The 14,562-nt window shown below is 41.2% G+C and overlaps 1 protein-coding gene across 1 annotated transcript in view; it reads right to left on the bottom strand.

Moving 5' to 3' along the window:
- APP (amyloid beta precursor protein) overlaps positions 1-14,562 on the bottom strand; it is a 204,558-nt gene that overhangs the window by 57,541 nt on the left and 132,455 nt on the right. The window contains 3 exon segments of the mRNA XM_032680859.1: positions 688-846; positions 1,902-1,976; positions 8,756-8,889. Of these exon segments, the coding sequence (XP_032536750.1) occupies positions 688-846; positions 1,902-1,976; positions 8,756-8,889 (368 nt within the window).

Genomic DNA, 14,562 nt, shown 5'->3' with positions numbered 1-14,562 from the left:
GTGAGGCCAAACTCACTAAAATACTCAGCAGTTTAACAATGTGTTTTCCATCTAGGAAGTGTTCAAGGTGAGAGGTATATAAAACATTTTACTGCTTTTCCAGTGTGCAGATTCTCTTCTTCTGGAGTTCACTGACCAGTTATTGTGGTATTGAACACAATATGAGATATGGAGTCATTAAAAGTTCCATTCAATCCTCATTCTGAACTTAAATGTTTACCCCCACCAAAAGCCATCACATCCAAACCAGACAACTTTGAATTGCTAGTTGCCATCCAACAATCCTCAGAAGATCCTTCACCCAACACTTCAACAGTTCAACAAACAAAACAGAAAATCACAACCACCCTCATCTTTAAGCTCCATGTTGACATCTTACTGTGCATCACTTGGAGGGACACTTCATCATCCTCCTGCAGGATCTGTGAACAGCTACAATTTCTGAGAGCCAAATCACTTCCACATCATTTGCTTAAGTACCTTTACGTACGTATCTATCCATCTGTAGCTACTTATGGGAGGTGCTTGTGTCTGCATTTATGCAAACTAACTGACTGCTGTAGTAGCTCTTGCACAGGGACACATACTCCCTGCTCCATAGCTGGACTGCACTGGGCACACCTCCTTTTCCCTCAGGACAACCACAGTGATTTTGAACAGCTGTAGAGGCTGTGGCATCACACTTACCCTGGGTGGCACAGTCTGCAGGGCTGTGATGTAGTTCTCCAGAGCAATGCGGCGACGGTCATTCAGCATCGCTTCCACCCGGGCCATGTGAGTCTCCACCAGCTGCTGTCTTTCATTTGCTGCTTCTTGTTCCAGAGATTCCACTTTCTCCTGGAAATGCTGAAAAAAACATCCGTCACAACAGAAACAGTGAAGACATCAGCAGAGACCAGCAGACGTGAACACCTCTGCCTGCAAACCACCAAAATCTTTCCCCATGTCAACCTGGTCTGGCTCCCAGGAACTCTGCCCTGAATGCACCTTTTACTGATTTCAGTGGGAACTGCAATGCCCTGTATTCAAGAACATCTGGTCATATTTTATTAATCTAATAATAAAATAAAATATTCCTGACATGTTCAGGAATCCTTTGTTTGCCTCAAGACAAAGGTTCAGCACTAGAGAACTGTGCCCAGAGCAGGAAGGAGTCTGACAAGTGTACACCCCTGCCATCATGACTTCATGAGTAAACCTGTATGGGGAGAGAAAAATGTCCAACCTGAATACAGTCACTATAATTTCCTTATAAACTGGCCACCAGGAAGAAAAACTGAGCCCAAACTTACTCCAACAGAGGAAAAGACTGACTGGGTAATACGCACAGAGAGCAAAGCTGTGGGATCTAATGTGCAAACCAATCTGGTTCTGAATGTTTCCTTTTTATAGCTGTGCCCTGAAATCATTCCAGCAGTACTGAATAATATCTGACAGTGGGATTCAAGGAGTGTCTGGCTTGTCAGAATTTTTGAATTATAGTATAATTTTGGATAAAATAATTCTTTCAGATAAAACTGATGGTGATCCTTTCCTTAAATCACATTTTCCATCTCTGCTTTGAGTTTAGGTCCTGCAGATCATATTAGTTTATCACTGCCTAAATTTTGATAGGAGCCCGTAGGAAACAAGTTTTGAGTTCTCACTGAAGGCATATCTAAAGTCAAGTGAAATTCTATCCCTCTGTGCAGTCACGAGTCCTGCACTGCTGTTCCAGGGACTGGCTGCAAAGTATAGAGACACTCAGCAGCCACTAACAGCTGGAAACAAAAATAGCAACTAGAGCAGAGAATAACATTGAATCTCCATGAAAGTAGGTTTTAAAATTACATCACACCCGGCACCCCTTGCATTTCAACTGGGGCCCCAGCTGGCAAGGTTGTGGTTGAGTTTTCCTTTACCTGGATAACTGCTTTCTTGTCGGCCTTTGGCAAGTTCTTTGCTTGGCGTTCTGCCTCTTCCCACTCTCTCATGACCTAGTGAACAAAACAAGGAGCGTGACTTTCCTATTCTCCTCTCATCTCGGGGCTTAGCAACAGCCAAGCACTGCAGCTCCAACAGTCATCTTTTTACATTCCTCTCCTCCTTTTATCTCTATAAAAAAAAGTGGTTGCAACATTTAACGAAGGTAGGATCCTGTTATTAAATTAAACAAAGATGGTACTTCTGTGCCAAGCCCTCCTTCACAACTCCACTGTGAAGCAACACAGACGTTAAGCAGCCCTCGAGCAAGGGAAGGGAAGGTCTCCATGGCTGAAATACACACTGACCCTTTTTCATCTCAGACAGAAAGAAAACTGCTTCCATTTATGTACATCCTTGGACAAAATGAGTGAATTTCAACTCATTCTAATTGTCACCACAACATTTTTTATGTTTATTTGGGCTGCATTGCTGGCTTTTGAGTAGGATAGATCAAAAATTACACATAACTTGTGTTAATCCACCTACTTGTCCAGAAATAGGGGGTTTAGCAACACTCCAAGAATTGAATATATATCTCAAGTACAACACTGACAGAAAAATAATGTAGGAGAACTTTCAGTACCATTTCTTTGAGCAATGCGAGAAGCCACCTTGCCCTGTAACGAAGAGCAGTATTTCAATACTCAGGGAATGGGTTACTTGCTGTCCGTGACATCTGAAACCTTCCTGTGGTCTTACCTAGGGCCTTTACTCATTTCACACCTAGACAGCAATCTCCTCAGGTAACACATTTTATACAGGAACAATTGTTCTCACTGAATGCAGTGCACACAAATGGGTGACTTTTATGTGCAGGATTAGCACAATGTCTGAAGATGACAGAAGAAACCTAGAAGCAATTACTCACAACGTGCATTTCCTTTACTTCCTTTTGCAATAAAACACACACTTTCAAACCATTTAATAGAAATAGTCAAAGAGGATTTTAAAAAAAGCTCAAAATTCACATGCATGACTGAAATTTTACCAAGACCAATACCAAAGGCAGGAAAAGTAAGACCTGCTGTGCCTCATGTTTGCAAGTTGAGCCTCCACCACTTAGTTCCTGTCTTAGTCTTCCCAATTTTCTGACACACTGGACATTGCTAATCAAGCTCTTTGATGGCTAGCACTGGTGGTGCCCCAGGGTACCTGGCTGAGTCTGTGACCTTGAAAAGCCTTCCACAAACGTGGGTTCAAAGGAGACTTTTAGAAGTCCCAGATCTTGAAATGTAATCCTTCTCAGTTCTACACAGAGTTGTAGGCCTTACTGATTGCCCAGCACGCTGACACCTGCACTCTACACTGACTCCATATATGGGATTTTGTTGTCAAGTTTTCATCCTCCTTTTCACCCCAAGCCCTGGAGCGTATCTCAAGACAGCAACAAAGCAGTCATAGTAAAAACAGATCAACTCAGTATCACTGAAATTATTTATCAATAAGAGATTCGGGCCTCAATAACTTGGCCGCGGTGCACTTATAAACCTATTCTCCCTCGCTGACAGCACAGATCTATGAAAGAGACACAGATTTATGGCTCTTCAAGCATTGGTGGCTTTGAGGAGGGAAAATGACAACTTCTGATTGAGATTTAAGCAGCAAGCCATTTAAAAGTCAAACTTCTTCAGAACTCAGGACTTAGTGCCTGGCAGACTCCTTTTGAAATAAGGCTGTAGGGGTCAGCAAGAGGGAAAGAGGCAGTATGGAAAATGTCATTCATTATCAAGGGTACAAAAATCTCATTACATTGAAAGCAGCAGAATTCACTCCCATTTTTTACACGGGAGCACAGAAGCATATCTGCAAGAGAAGAATTTATGGCAGACATTTGGGTTACAGCAATCAGATGAGCAGAGGTGATTGCCTGAAGGTTGTCTTACCGAGAAGGTAAAAGTCACACCAATAAGGCATCTACCTTTGTCAGGGGCTTTTGTTCCACGTTAAGTCTTGACCCTTTTTCTGGTAATAACATCATTAAACCTCTCCAAAGAGCCCTGACTGTAAATGGGGGGGGGTAATCCTACTAGCCTGACAGTTTTAAGGAAGGAAACAGCCTTCCCACACACAGTAATAGAAATGGTGGAATCTAAGGAGTACATGAACTGGTATTATTTAACAACTTTGTTGGGGACATGAAAAATAGGATTGAGTGCACTCTCAGCAAAGTGACACGAAGCTCAGTGATGTGGCTGATACTCTAGAGGAAGGGATGGCATCCAGAGGGACCTGGGCAGGCTTGAGAGGCAGGCCCGTGCAAACCTCAGGTTCAAGTTCAACAGGGCCAAGTGTGGGTGCTGCACCTGGATTTGGGCAATCCCAAGCATTGATACAGGATGGGCAATGAGTGCTCTGCGAGAAGCTCCGCAGAGAAGGACTTCAGAGTCCTGGTGGATGAAAAAACAAATAAGAGCCAGCCATATGCACTCACAGCCCAGGAAGCCAAATGTATCCCTGGTTGCATCAAAAGGAGCATGGGCAGCAGAGAGAAGGGAGGGGATTCTGTCCCTTACTTCACCTGCAGTGCCACATTCAGCTCTGGGGCCCAGTTTAAAAAGGACGTGGACCTACCTGAGTGGGTCCAGAGGAGACCATGAAGACAATCAGAGGACTAGAGCACCTCCTCTAAGAGGCCAGGGTGAGAGAGCTGGGGTTGTTCAGCCTGGGGAAGACAAGGCTCCAGGGACACCTTACAGCAAGCTTTCAGTGTCTGAAAGGGGGCCTCCAAGAAGGCAGGAGAGGGACTTTTTTTCACGTAGAGCAAAAAAGCAGTGATGCAGTGGTAAGAAGGAATGGCTCTAAACTGACAGAGAGTATGCTTAGGCTGGATATTAGGAAGAAACTCCTCACTGTGAGGGTGGTGAGGCACTGGCACAAGTTGCCCAGAGTAGTTGAGGATACCTCACTGCTGGAAGTGTTCAAGGCCAGGTTGGAAGGGGTCTTGAGCAACCCGGTCTAGTGGAAGGTGTGCCTGCCCATGGCAGGGGAGTTGTAACTAAATTATCTCTAAGGCTCCTTCCAATACAAACCATTCTATGATTCTATAGAGTCCCAGGATTAAAAATCAGCTGAAAACCTCTCCAGGATGCTGGAACAAGTGGCATGCAGTGAACCAAAAAAAATCCTGAACATAACACCAGCTCTATTCAGGTTGGTTGAGGACTGCAGTATTTTCAGATATTTGCTTTGGAAATAAACCTCCAAGACGCAAGATTATTCTAGGACACAAGGTATCATTAAGTTCCTATCATAAGGACTCTACATGCTATGATTCCAAAAATACTGTAAACAGCCAGAGGAAGAGTAAATTTAAGATACAAGGACGTCACAAGATGTCTGAGGAGAGAAACGTATAAATATACTGCTCCCTTGAGTAAGGTTCAGTATCTGGTTCATCAGACTATTTAGTGGCAACTAATTAAGTAAGGGAGCAGTGCAGGAGGTAACAAACTAAAAAGAGAAAGAGGAAAAGGGGAATTGTACCAGAAGATGAAACAAGAACCGCAGTACTCTGCAGTCAGCATGACCTCTCCCAGTTATACGTCAGGGAATAGCAAGCATTTAAAGGTTACACCTGGATCACTGAATGAGTATCCTGTTTGCATGGGAATGGAGCTTTCCTGGTATGGGGGTTGCATTAATAATTCTTGGGAAAAGCTTAAAACTGTAGGTTAATGTAAGTCTTTAGAGTACTGCCTAGGAAAGTTTAGAAGCCTTATTGCTTCAGGTGTGGTGCAAAAAACTTTCATGATCCACAGTCTAAAGGGACGGGCACCCGAGAGCAGAAGGGTCTGAACCAGAGATGCACCAGGAGCACAGAGACAGACTCCCCCGGTAAAAGAGTCTTTTATGAGCTGTGAACTATGAGGTGACACAATCACCGACTGCAGCTGGGTCTCTGCTTGTGAGAACATCTTCATACAAGGAAAAAAAGAAATAAGAGTTGTCAGAATTTCATGGTAAACAAAGGGAAATCCCAGAAAGAGGACATGCAGAATATTTGCATTTGCCCTTATTATTTCAATATAACTTTTAGTGATAAACCTTCCTACTCTTTAGATGATTATGTTTTATATGTGAAATACAATGCATTTGATTTTTGTATTACTTAACTGGCTGTTGCAAAGTGCGCATCAAATCAAATACTATTTTAAAACTCACTGCTTTATTAAATAAAAGAAATATCTGTATTTTGTGAGCAAACCAATCTATTTCAGATTATCACATTTATCGAGATTAAAGACTGATTTGATCATTTCCCTAAAACTAGTGATCATTTCCTCTCTTTTCAATGGAAGAAAAATGGGCATTTCTGCTGCTTCATAAGCCTCCATTTCTCAGCTTTGAAAAAAAATTGGATTTTGAGTTAAAAAAAAAAAAAGAATAATTTTGGTGCAGCTGGAAGACTTAGCTAGGTACTTGTTTCCTTTTCTTTTTAAAAACATCGGTATCAAAGGCTTACTGAGTTAATGTATTCAGCATTGTTTTTAACATAACAAGTAAGATTACCTTTTAGCTAAATATATATTTAAACACCTAGTTAAATATATATTAGGAACATACCTGATTATAAAGAAAATGTAAAAAACAATGTTAAAATAAATTGCCAGAAAAGAGAACCAGTGGTACTGGACACAGATGTTCACATATGAAAACACAGAATGGTAAGCTAGCTATAAAATCTGCTACTATTTAAACATTTGAAAAGTTAACAGGGAGAATTCAATGCTATACCAAAATGTTGCTCATAGACGGGAAAACTAACTTTTAGAAACTTAAATTAACTCTCATCTTCAAAACTCTGAAGGGGGTCTGTGCGCTTCAAGACATACATCCCTCAGTGATTTCATAAGCAGCTTAAGCAAGTTAATGATTGATTTTTTTTATATTTTTAATGTACCTATCGTGGTGCTGTTTCCCAGGTCTGATTTCGCTTGCTGAACCGGCCGGAGCTGGTTATTTGAGCTGTTTTTGGAGGAGTGACACTGCAGCGAGACAGGGAGCTGACCTGCCTCACCCGCCGCTCGTTAGTGCTGACAGGAAGGATGGCTGGGCCTGTGCTAACGAGGGCACCGGGGTGAGCTCCAGCCAAACCCTTGTACCACAGCCTTCAGATGTGAGGGTGCCCAAAAGCACACATGAAATGTGCAGTGCATTTACCCTCGAGTCTCCTGGTGCTGCAGCTCAGTGCTTTGCGCGGGTAATTCTGCTGGCCTCGAGCGCTGATGCCGCATGGTCTCTGTGATGTTTTCTGGGTGCCTGTGCATTTGAGCAGTGTTTTTCCACACAGTTTTGTAGAAAACAGAAAATACACAGTTCACCCAGACACTGCCCTTCATTACTCAGCTTTATATATTGGGATTTTGGAGGAAAACCTGCAACCACGGTGGGGATCTGAAGGCTATGCCTTTTGCACTGACTGTCCTTTGCTTTCAGGACACCCACCCCTAGAGTGCTTTTTACAGCAATGATATTTCAAGGAGAAGGAATAATGGGGTGGTGACTGCATTACACACCAACCCTCCACATGCCCAGCCAGGGCAGGATTTCTCTCCTCTGCCAGGCAGGCTGTGTGCCTCTTTTATCCTCCAGATTCCCTGCTCATTAAATTGGCACTATTTTCTCTAGTTAAAGAGAAGATGGCTTATTTGTGCTACAGCACTTCCCAGGAAGATGAGGAGCACCTACCTTCCTATCTATTAAATGTCATATTCTCAGTATGTGTCTTGCACAGATCAGGTGAGAGTATCAGGTAAGATGTCCTGCCCTATTTACTAGAAAAGTGCCAGGCACAGCTACAGTGCCAGTAGGCAGGGACTTAGAGCTTAATTTCATTTTAATTAATACAAATTTTCATTTTTAGAATAACAGCACAGAGCTAAAGGTTAATGTATCAGTAACAGAGAGAAACGCTGCAAATGCATCATGGGAACAAAGTTACAATGAAAAATTATAGTAAATTGGCTACAGGGATATATGCAGTGCATCAAAAATCACACTACATTAAATTTTTCTGGTTGTTCCATCCTAAAAAAATATGCACCACAGGCTTTCCTTTAAATCTCTTATATTTTTTCTTTGTTGCTTTTAGAGCAGAACCGTGACCACTTTTTATTGGCATTGGTATTATAAGCCCTATTTCTGAGAGAGTGGATAACTTATCTCTTACAGTGTCCAATAGGATTAAAAACAGTGTAGAGTTTCAGGCTACACAAATCTGTTTGGTTAAAAGGAAAGAAAAGGGTTGATTCAGTTTGGATTTTCAGTTCAAAAGCATCAATTTTTCCTGTTTTCTTTGGCTTCAGATGCATTTCATGTTACCTTGAGGCTCAAGACCGTTGGATGAACATATGTGATTCTACACTACCCCAGGGCACAGCCCTGTTTCTACACACACAGAGAACAAAGCTCATCACAAGCCAAGTCCTTCAGCTGCCACAAGAGAAGGACAACTAATATAGTGGCCAAGTTCTTTACTTAAAAGCAAGAATAATCTCACAAAACAAACACTCTTCCACAAAGATGAGAACAATTTTTAAAAGATTTTTTTTTTCCTTTTAACCAGCACAAGCAACTGTAGTGACTTATGATTGGTGGTGACCCAACCACAAATGTGTGTCAGGCAGCTGAATTCTTAGATAGAGTCAGAAAGGTAGAAAATGGTGTGTTTACAGCATTGCAAATGGGCAGAGCACCTGGATGAAGCCTTGTGAAAGACAAAGATGAAGGATCACAAGCATCTTATGACTTGACAGACAAACTCCATTTAGGAACAAAGAGATCTCCTTACCTGAGACATCCTTTCACGATGCTTAGCTTCAAGTCTCTCCTTGGCTTTCTGGAAATGGGCATGTTCATTCTCATCTCCAGGTGTCTCCAAGTATTTGTCAACAGCATCAGGAGTGCTAGCAGCTGTGGTAGGGACTGGGGTGAGGAAGGGGAGGGGGAAGAAAAGCAGAATTTCTACTTAGGTACAGGGAAAATTTAGTTGGACCAAGCAAGAAGCATCTGCTCTAGTTTCCATTGGAATAAAGCCATTCATTTAGTGTCAGAGGAAGATACAAAAATGTGGTTTAGGTGAGCATGTTACAGCAAATATATATAAATATACCAGGATTTCCCCTCTTGCCCCATTTTATAAACCAGGAGAAACACTTCAAAGTGAACAAAGCAATGTTCTTCAAACAGGTTAGAAACTGCTGTCAAAGGAAAAATTCCAAGTAAGGAAAAAAGCCTAGCAATGACTAAAGTCCAAGAGCCAGCAGAAAGCCCTTTGCAAAGTTACATGCTTTGTACATTAGTATATTTTTAAAAGGTAAATTGCAACTCATAAGTGTGAATGCAAATACATTTTAAAGCACTTGTGGACTCCACAGTAGCTAATGAAGTATCTCAAATCCTTCGTTAGCGACAGTTTGGCCTCACAGATATTCACTTAATTTCTAACAACTCTGATTAAGAAAATCCCTCATGGATGCTGGAAATAACCAGCCAGCTTGCATTAATTGCTAACCATTCCTGTCGGGTAACTGGGTGATACCTGTGACACTGGCAGTGGAAAGATTTGCATTTGGGACACTTCAAGCAAAGTGAGCAACAGTTCCCTCACTGTACACTGACATCCAACAACCCCTGCACTAATTAGAGTAATTTCTGTGCTAGGCCATAAGAGCAATTAAAAAACTCTCCAATGATGATCAACTATTTCAACTATATTGCACCTAAATATTTTATTATATAATTAATTTCATCTCCCTGGTCACATTTAGTTCAACTACCGCAGAGTTAGTTTAAAAATTTTGCCAAAGAAACACAGAACGAACACATAGCTGTGCAGGATTTTGTTTTTAAATGAGTTTGACTACACGTACTACAGTGAACTTCACTTACAGAGGTAATTCATTTTAGTAGATAGACTAATACAGGCAGGGAAAAATCAGGATACTCCCACATCCCAAATGTTTCTCAATGTCTTCAACAAAAGAAAACTTGAATCTGAAGATCAGAATGAGTAATAGCAACTGATATTTATTTATGACCACTTCCCCCCAAACGAGTTCAAACATAAGCACATTTATGTTAAATTATTTAAAAAAAAAATTTAAATCATCAGTTAGAAGTACAATGTGAAATGAAATATATCCAATGAAATATATCCTCAAATTTAAAGAAAAACTTAACCCCAAATCCAACCTTTTTCTCCTTAGATGTATAACCCCAAAAGCATCAAAAATGCATTTTGGCTGCATTTGAGGTATCTCTGTATGTTCTCTGCAATAGGCATGGATGGTTTTGGGTGTTGTTGGTATAAACTGCACAGTGGATTTTCCAAGTTACTCAGTGGATCAAAGGAAAGGCCTTGCTTGTCTCAAAACAAAAAAATAAATCTACAAGCAAATAAAAAAAATCTAATTGAGAAATCTTAGGCAGTGCAAAGCATCACTCCTCCCACCACCATTATATTTTTTCATAAATATTTAATTACAAGTGTACATTTTGTAAGATGGTAAACTTTGTTACTGAAGTGCTGTAACAATCAAACAGGAACAAATAAGCTTCCAGACACACAAAACAGGATGCCACTCAATATTTTCAGTGGTTACTCTTACAATTTCAGACCACTTAAAGTCTACGATGCTGTTATAAAAGCATTGAAATTTTCTTTCTTTTTAAACTCTTAATGATGACAACCCATCTTCAAGGACAACCTGGTCTGTGCTGGGGTGCAGTGCTGCCTGCCAGAAAGGCTACAGAAGTGTAAGCAAATTCCAAAAACAAATCACCCAAAGCTCACACTGAGTGAAAACATTTCTGTAATGCTCCCGAGTTCTACGTGTCTTTGCCTTTTAATCTCTCAAGCATCAAATCAATTTCATCTTCATCTTTCCTGAAGCTGCAGCTAAGTATTACGCATTTTAATTCCATTTAGAAAATGAAGAGAAAATGTTATTTCAAAGCAAGAAGGAATTTAAAGAGTGTCAGACCACCGAGCAAAGGCCATCCCTTCCAGGGACTCATCCAACACCCTCTGGCAAGAGCAGGGAATACCCTTTTGCAATGTTTAACTAACCTTGCTGGATTTTTCTTCCATGGCTCTAATTTTATTTTTTTCCCCAAAAAACTTGCATGAGATTTAACATTCACACTATGGTGTGGCAGTGAGTTCCACCTTTCAGTCAGGTTCTGAAGAGATTCCCCTCTCCCTCATCCTCTTCTCTCTGCCTCTGTGGCACAGAGAGCGGTTCAGCAAGGGGGGATGAAATGGAGGAGAGCTCTAGCACATTCACCATCCTTCTCCATGTTTTATGGATTTATTTTTTTTAACTGAATTCAAGTTGTACAAATGTGAGTGGAAAGAAGTGACAATTTAAATAACTGTCCAATAAATTATGCAGATTTAACCTTTAATTTATTAAACAGGAAAAAAGGTCACCAGCATTTGCACTAGAGTTCAGTTAAGCCACCTCTGCATTCAAGGTTTGATTTTCAAAAGCTCCTGTCTCACACAGGCAGCCCTGACAGGACGGATTTTTGGACACTATCCTTACTTTCCACCAAATGCTTGGTGCTGTGTTTCTGCACAGGTGAGAGCAGCAGGTGCTGAGAAGTGGAAAATCTGACTTCAGTGCCTGGTGCCAGGGATGTCAGAGTACCAAGACCCCTCCAAAAGCTGCGCAAAACCAAACAGCGACTGGGCATTAAACACCACAGGCTTGGATTCCCAAGACAGCCAGGCTGTGTCCAGCAGCAGGGAAAGGATGAGGGCAGGACGTCAATACCTGACTGTAATACATTCTCTCAAGCTAACACTGATGAAGAGCAGCACTGCACAGGAGGGGAGTGCTACTACCCCTGACCTTCTGCAAAAGGCTGGTGTAAGGCCATATGGGGCCTCTCCACTGCATGCTCTCCCCCCCAAAAAAGGGGGCTGGGAAACAGGCATGAAAACTCATGGGAGTTTGGGAGACCTGTCTCCTGGTAAGAAGCTCAATCAGTTACAGTCACCCACCAGGGAGTGTACTACTAATCTGATTTAGAAAATCTCTCCTAAGAAAAGATTCCTAACAACAGCTTTATCGGAAAGAAACAACTGAGGCCTGATGGCTGGAAACTGATGCTAGGCAGAAATGGGTTTTCATCATAACAGTGCCCAGCTGCTGGCACCCCAGGAAAAAAAGACAGAGTTACAAAAACCCTGAGCTTCCCTTTTGCACAAAGCAGAAACATTTCAAAATTTCTTCGGGGCTGTTGGCACAAAACCCATCCTTTGCAATCCAATACATTTGGGAGCTTTGTTTATGGAGACATATTGCATGTTTTCTAACAGTAAATTGGGAACATTTGGTCAGAAATCAGCTAAATGAAAGGATTCCTTAAAAATCTGCAGCCTGATCTCATTTCATGACCCCACCTGCTCTTAGAAGGATGCACTGCCTTGTTTTATAAGGTAACTGATTCTACTTGCATGAAGATTGATCAAAAAGTGTGTGTTGACAGATGTGAAAGAAATGCAGCATCAGCTGACATTTTCTTCACATTTGCACCCATTTTATCTGTCAATTCGCAAACAGATTTTTTAAATATTTATTAGACTTTAAAATCCTAACCTTCCTGGAGACACAGCAGAGGTTCAATAATACAGCCAAACTGTGCACTACACATTTTGCTATTTAACAATAATTCTCACATTAACAGAAGATCAAGAAAAACAAAAGGCAAAAAACTGCAAGAATGTGCCCCCCAGATCCTGTTTTACTCTTCCACATAAACATAAATAATCCATATCAGCATCGCCAGTGAAGGAAAAAGCATCCATTCACCCATCTCATGTAAGTGACAGGATCAGTAGATGCCCCTTTGCCGTATGACACTGGTTGTTGCATATAAGAACCATTTGGAATGAGAGCATTACCCAACTACAATATGGTATTCAGTGGATGCATTCACTGCCTCTGAATTCCACATACGTAACTGCATCATTAATGAAGGATTAAGATCAAAGCTTTCAGTTGTTGACTAAGATCACAACTAATTACAGCACTTATGACAATCACAAGTGCAAAGGAATATCTCCAGCAAGAAGGGTTTCTATTCTTGCTGCCGCTGCCTCATGAAATGAGCTGTGATTCCAAGGTGGGATGCCCCTGCTCCTGTGAACAAGCTACTCCACTTACAGTAGCATGGCAAAGCCGGTGAACAGAATCTAAACAACAGGGAAGGAAAATAACAATCACCTTTTTATTACAAACCAGAGAAATTACCGGCTGAATGACACAAGGCTGGGAAAGGTTTATCTAAGACTGTAGCAAACCAGCATTATTTTAAGTGTAGGGAAAAGGATGCGTTTTTACCTAAGATGTTGTTACATTTAATATAATTTAATTGCTTGGAGAAAAGTGTGTGCTGACCTGTTATTCTTTCTATCCATACTGGGCATGGAACACTGTGATCTTACACAGCACATATAATCTACTGCATTACAGAGACAACCATTCTCACTCTTTGCACTGTAACCTAGAGGACCAGCAGGCAATAGGCCATTCTTTTTCACTTTTATTACCTTCTCTTCACACATGCTTTCACCAAGACCACTCTCTGAGCCCTGTCTAAAACTAAGGAAATAAAGGGGAGGACAGAGTTCCTTGCGAGACCTTGTGAGATGAAAATAGATACGTCCCCAGTTTTAGTATTTTACCTGTAAGTAGCAGGTTGCTGCTGCTGGTTTTTTAAGGTTTTGGGGGGCAAACAGACAGCACTGCTGTGCTCCAAGTGTTGGTACTATCCCTAGACTGGCAAGAGTTCCGGGAGCCACATCTTCTTCTTGTAACTCACCAGCACGCCCCTGCCTGGAAGCTGCCTGCAGAACAATGAACTCTGCTGATCACAATCAGAGCCTGGTACTCCTGTCCTTCAGGCCACTCAACTCCAGCTGCCCACTTTTTAACTTTCAGCAAAGATGCTCAATGACACAAACTCCCATTAGGTTATTCATTGATATTAAGGCTCACCTCTTTGAACTACATATTTATCACTCAGCCTGATCACGTTACCATTCAGCTGGGTTTTATTTATCTCACGCATTTGCTTTATCTTCATGTTTTGACAATTATCTTTAAGACATTCAAAAAGTCTTTGAAAGAAAAGTGTCCTTCATAAAAACTGATCAATTCTGACCACAATGGTGAGGACTCAGAAGACAAAATACGGATTAACAGACTACATAAAAACAAATACATTCTTTCTGAAAAAATCCACGTGTGTTACTGCTGAGTTATGAAAAGCAGCCCCCTGTAGCAGGAGTGGTTCTATGTTCAGGGATCATATGTGAAGCAGTAAAAAGAGTCACCAGTTTTGGGACCTGGACTTCTCCACCTTCAATTTCAAGCCACTTCTTAGCTTCCAAAAGTTTGTTGTTAGATTAAATGAATGTTTCTGAAGTGAATTAGAAAGTACATAATTTAAAGCTGTCTACTAGTGTAATTGAAAGAGATTTCAGGCACAGGTAACATGAAGAGAGTTAACAAATGAAACAGGATGCAGTGTTCCAGAGGGATGCTCTCTCCTTTAGTAACATTCAGGTTATCTCATTGTTTTAAT

The sequence above is a fragment of the Chiroxiphia lanceolata genome, chromosome 2 (genome assembly GCF_009829145.1).
Source record: "Chiroxiphia lanceolata isolate bChiLan1 chromosome 2, bChiLan1.pri, whole genome shotgun sequence".
In the NCBI taxonomy this organism is placed as follows: Eukaryota; Metazoa; Chordata; class Aves; order Passeriformes; family Pipridae; genus Chiroxiphia; species Chiroxiphia lanceolata.
Note: the sequence above shows the minus strand (reverse complement) of the source record. Positions and strands in the feature narration are given on the sequence as shown.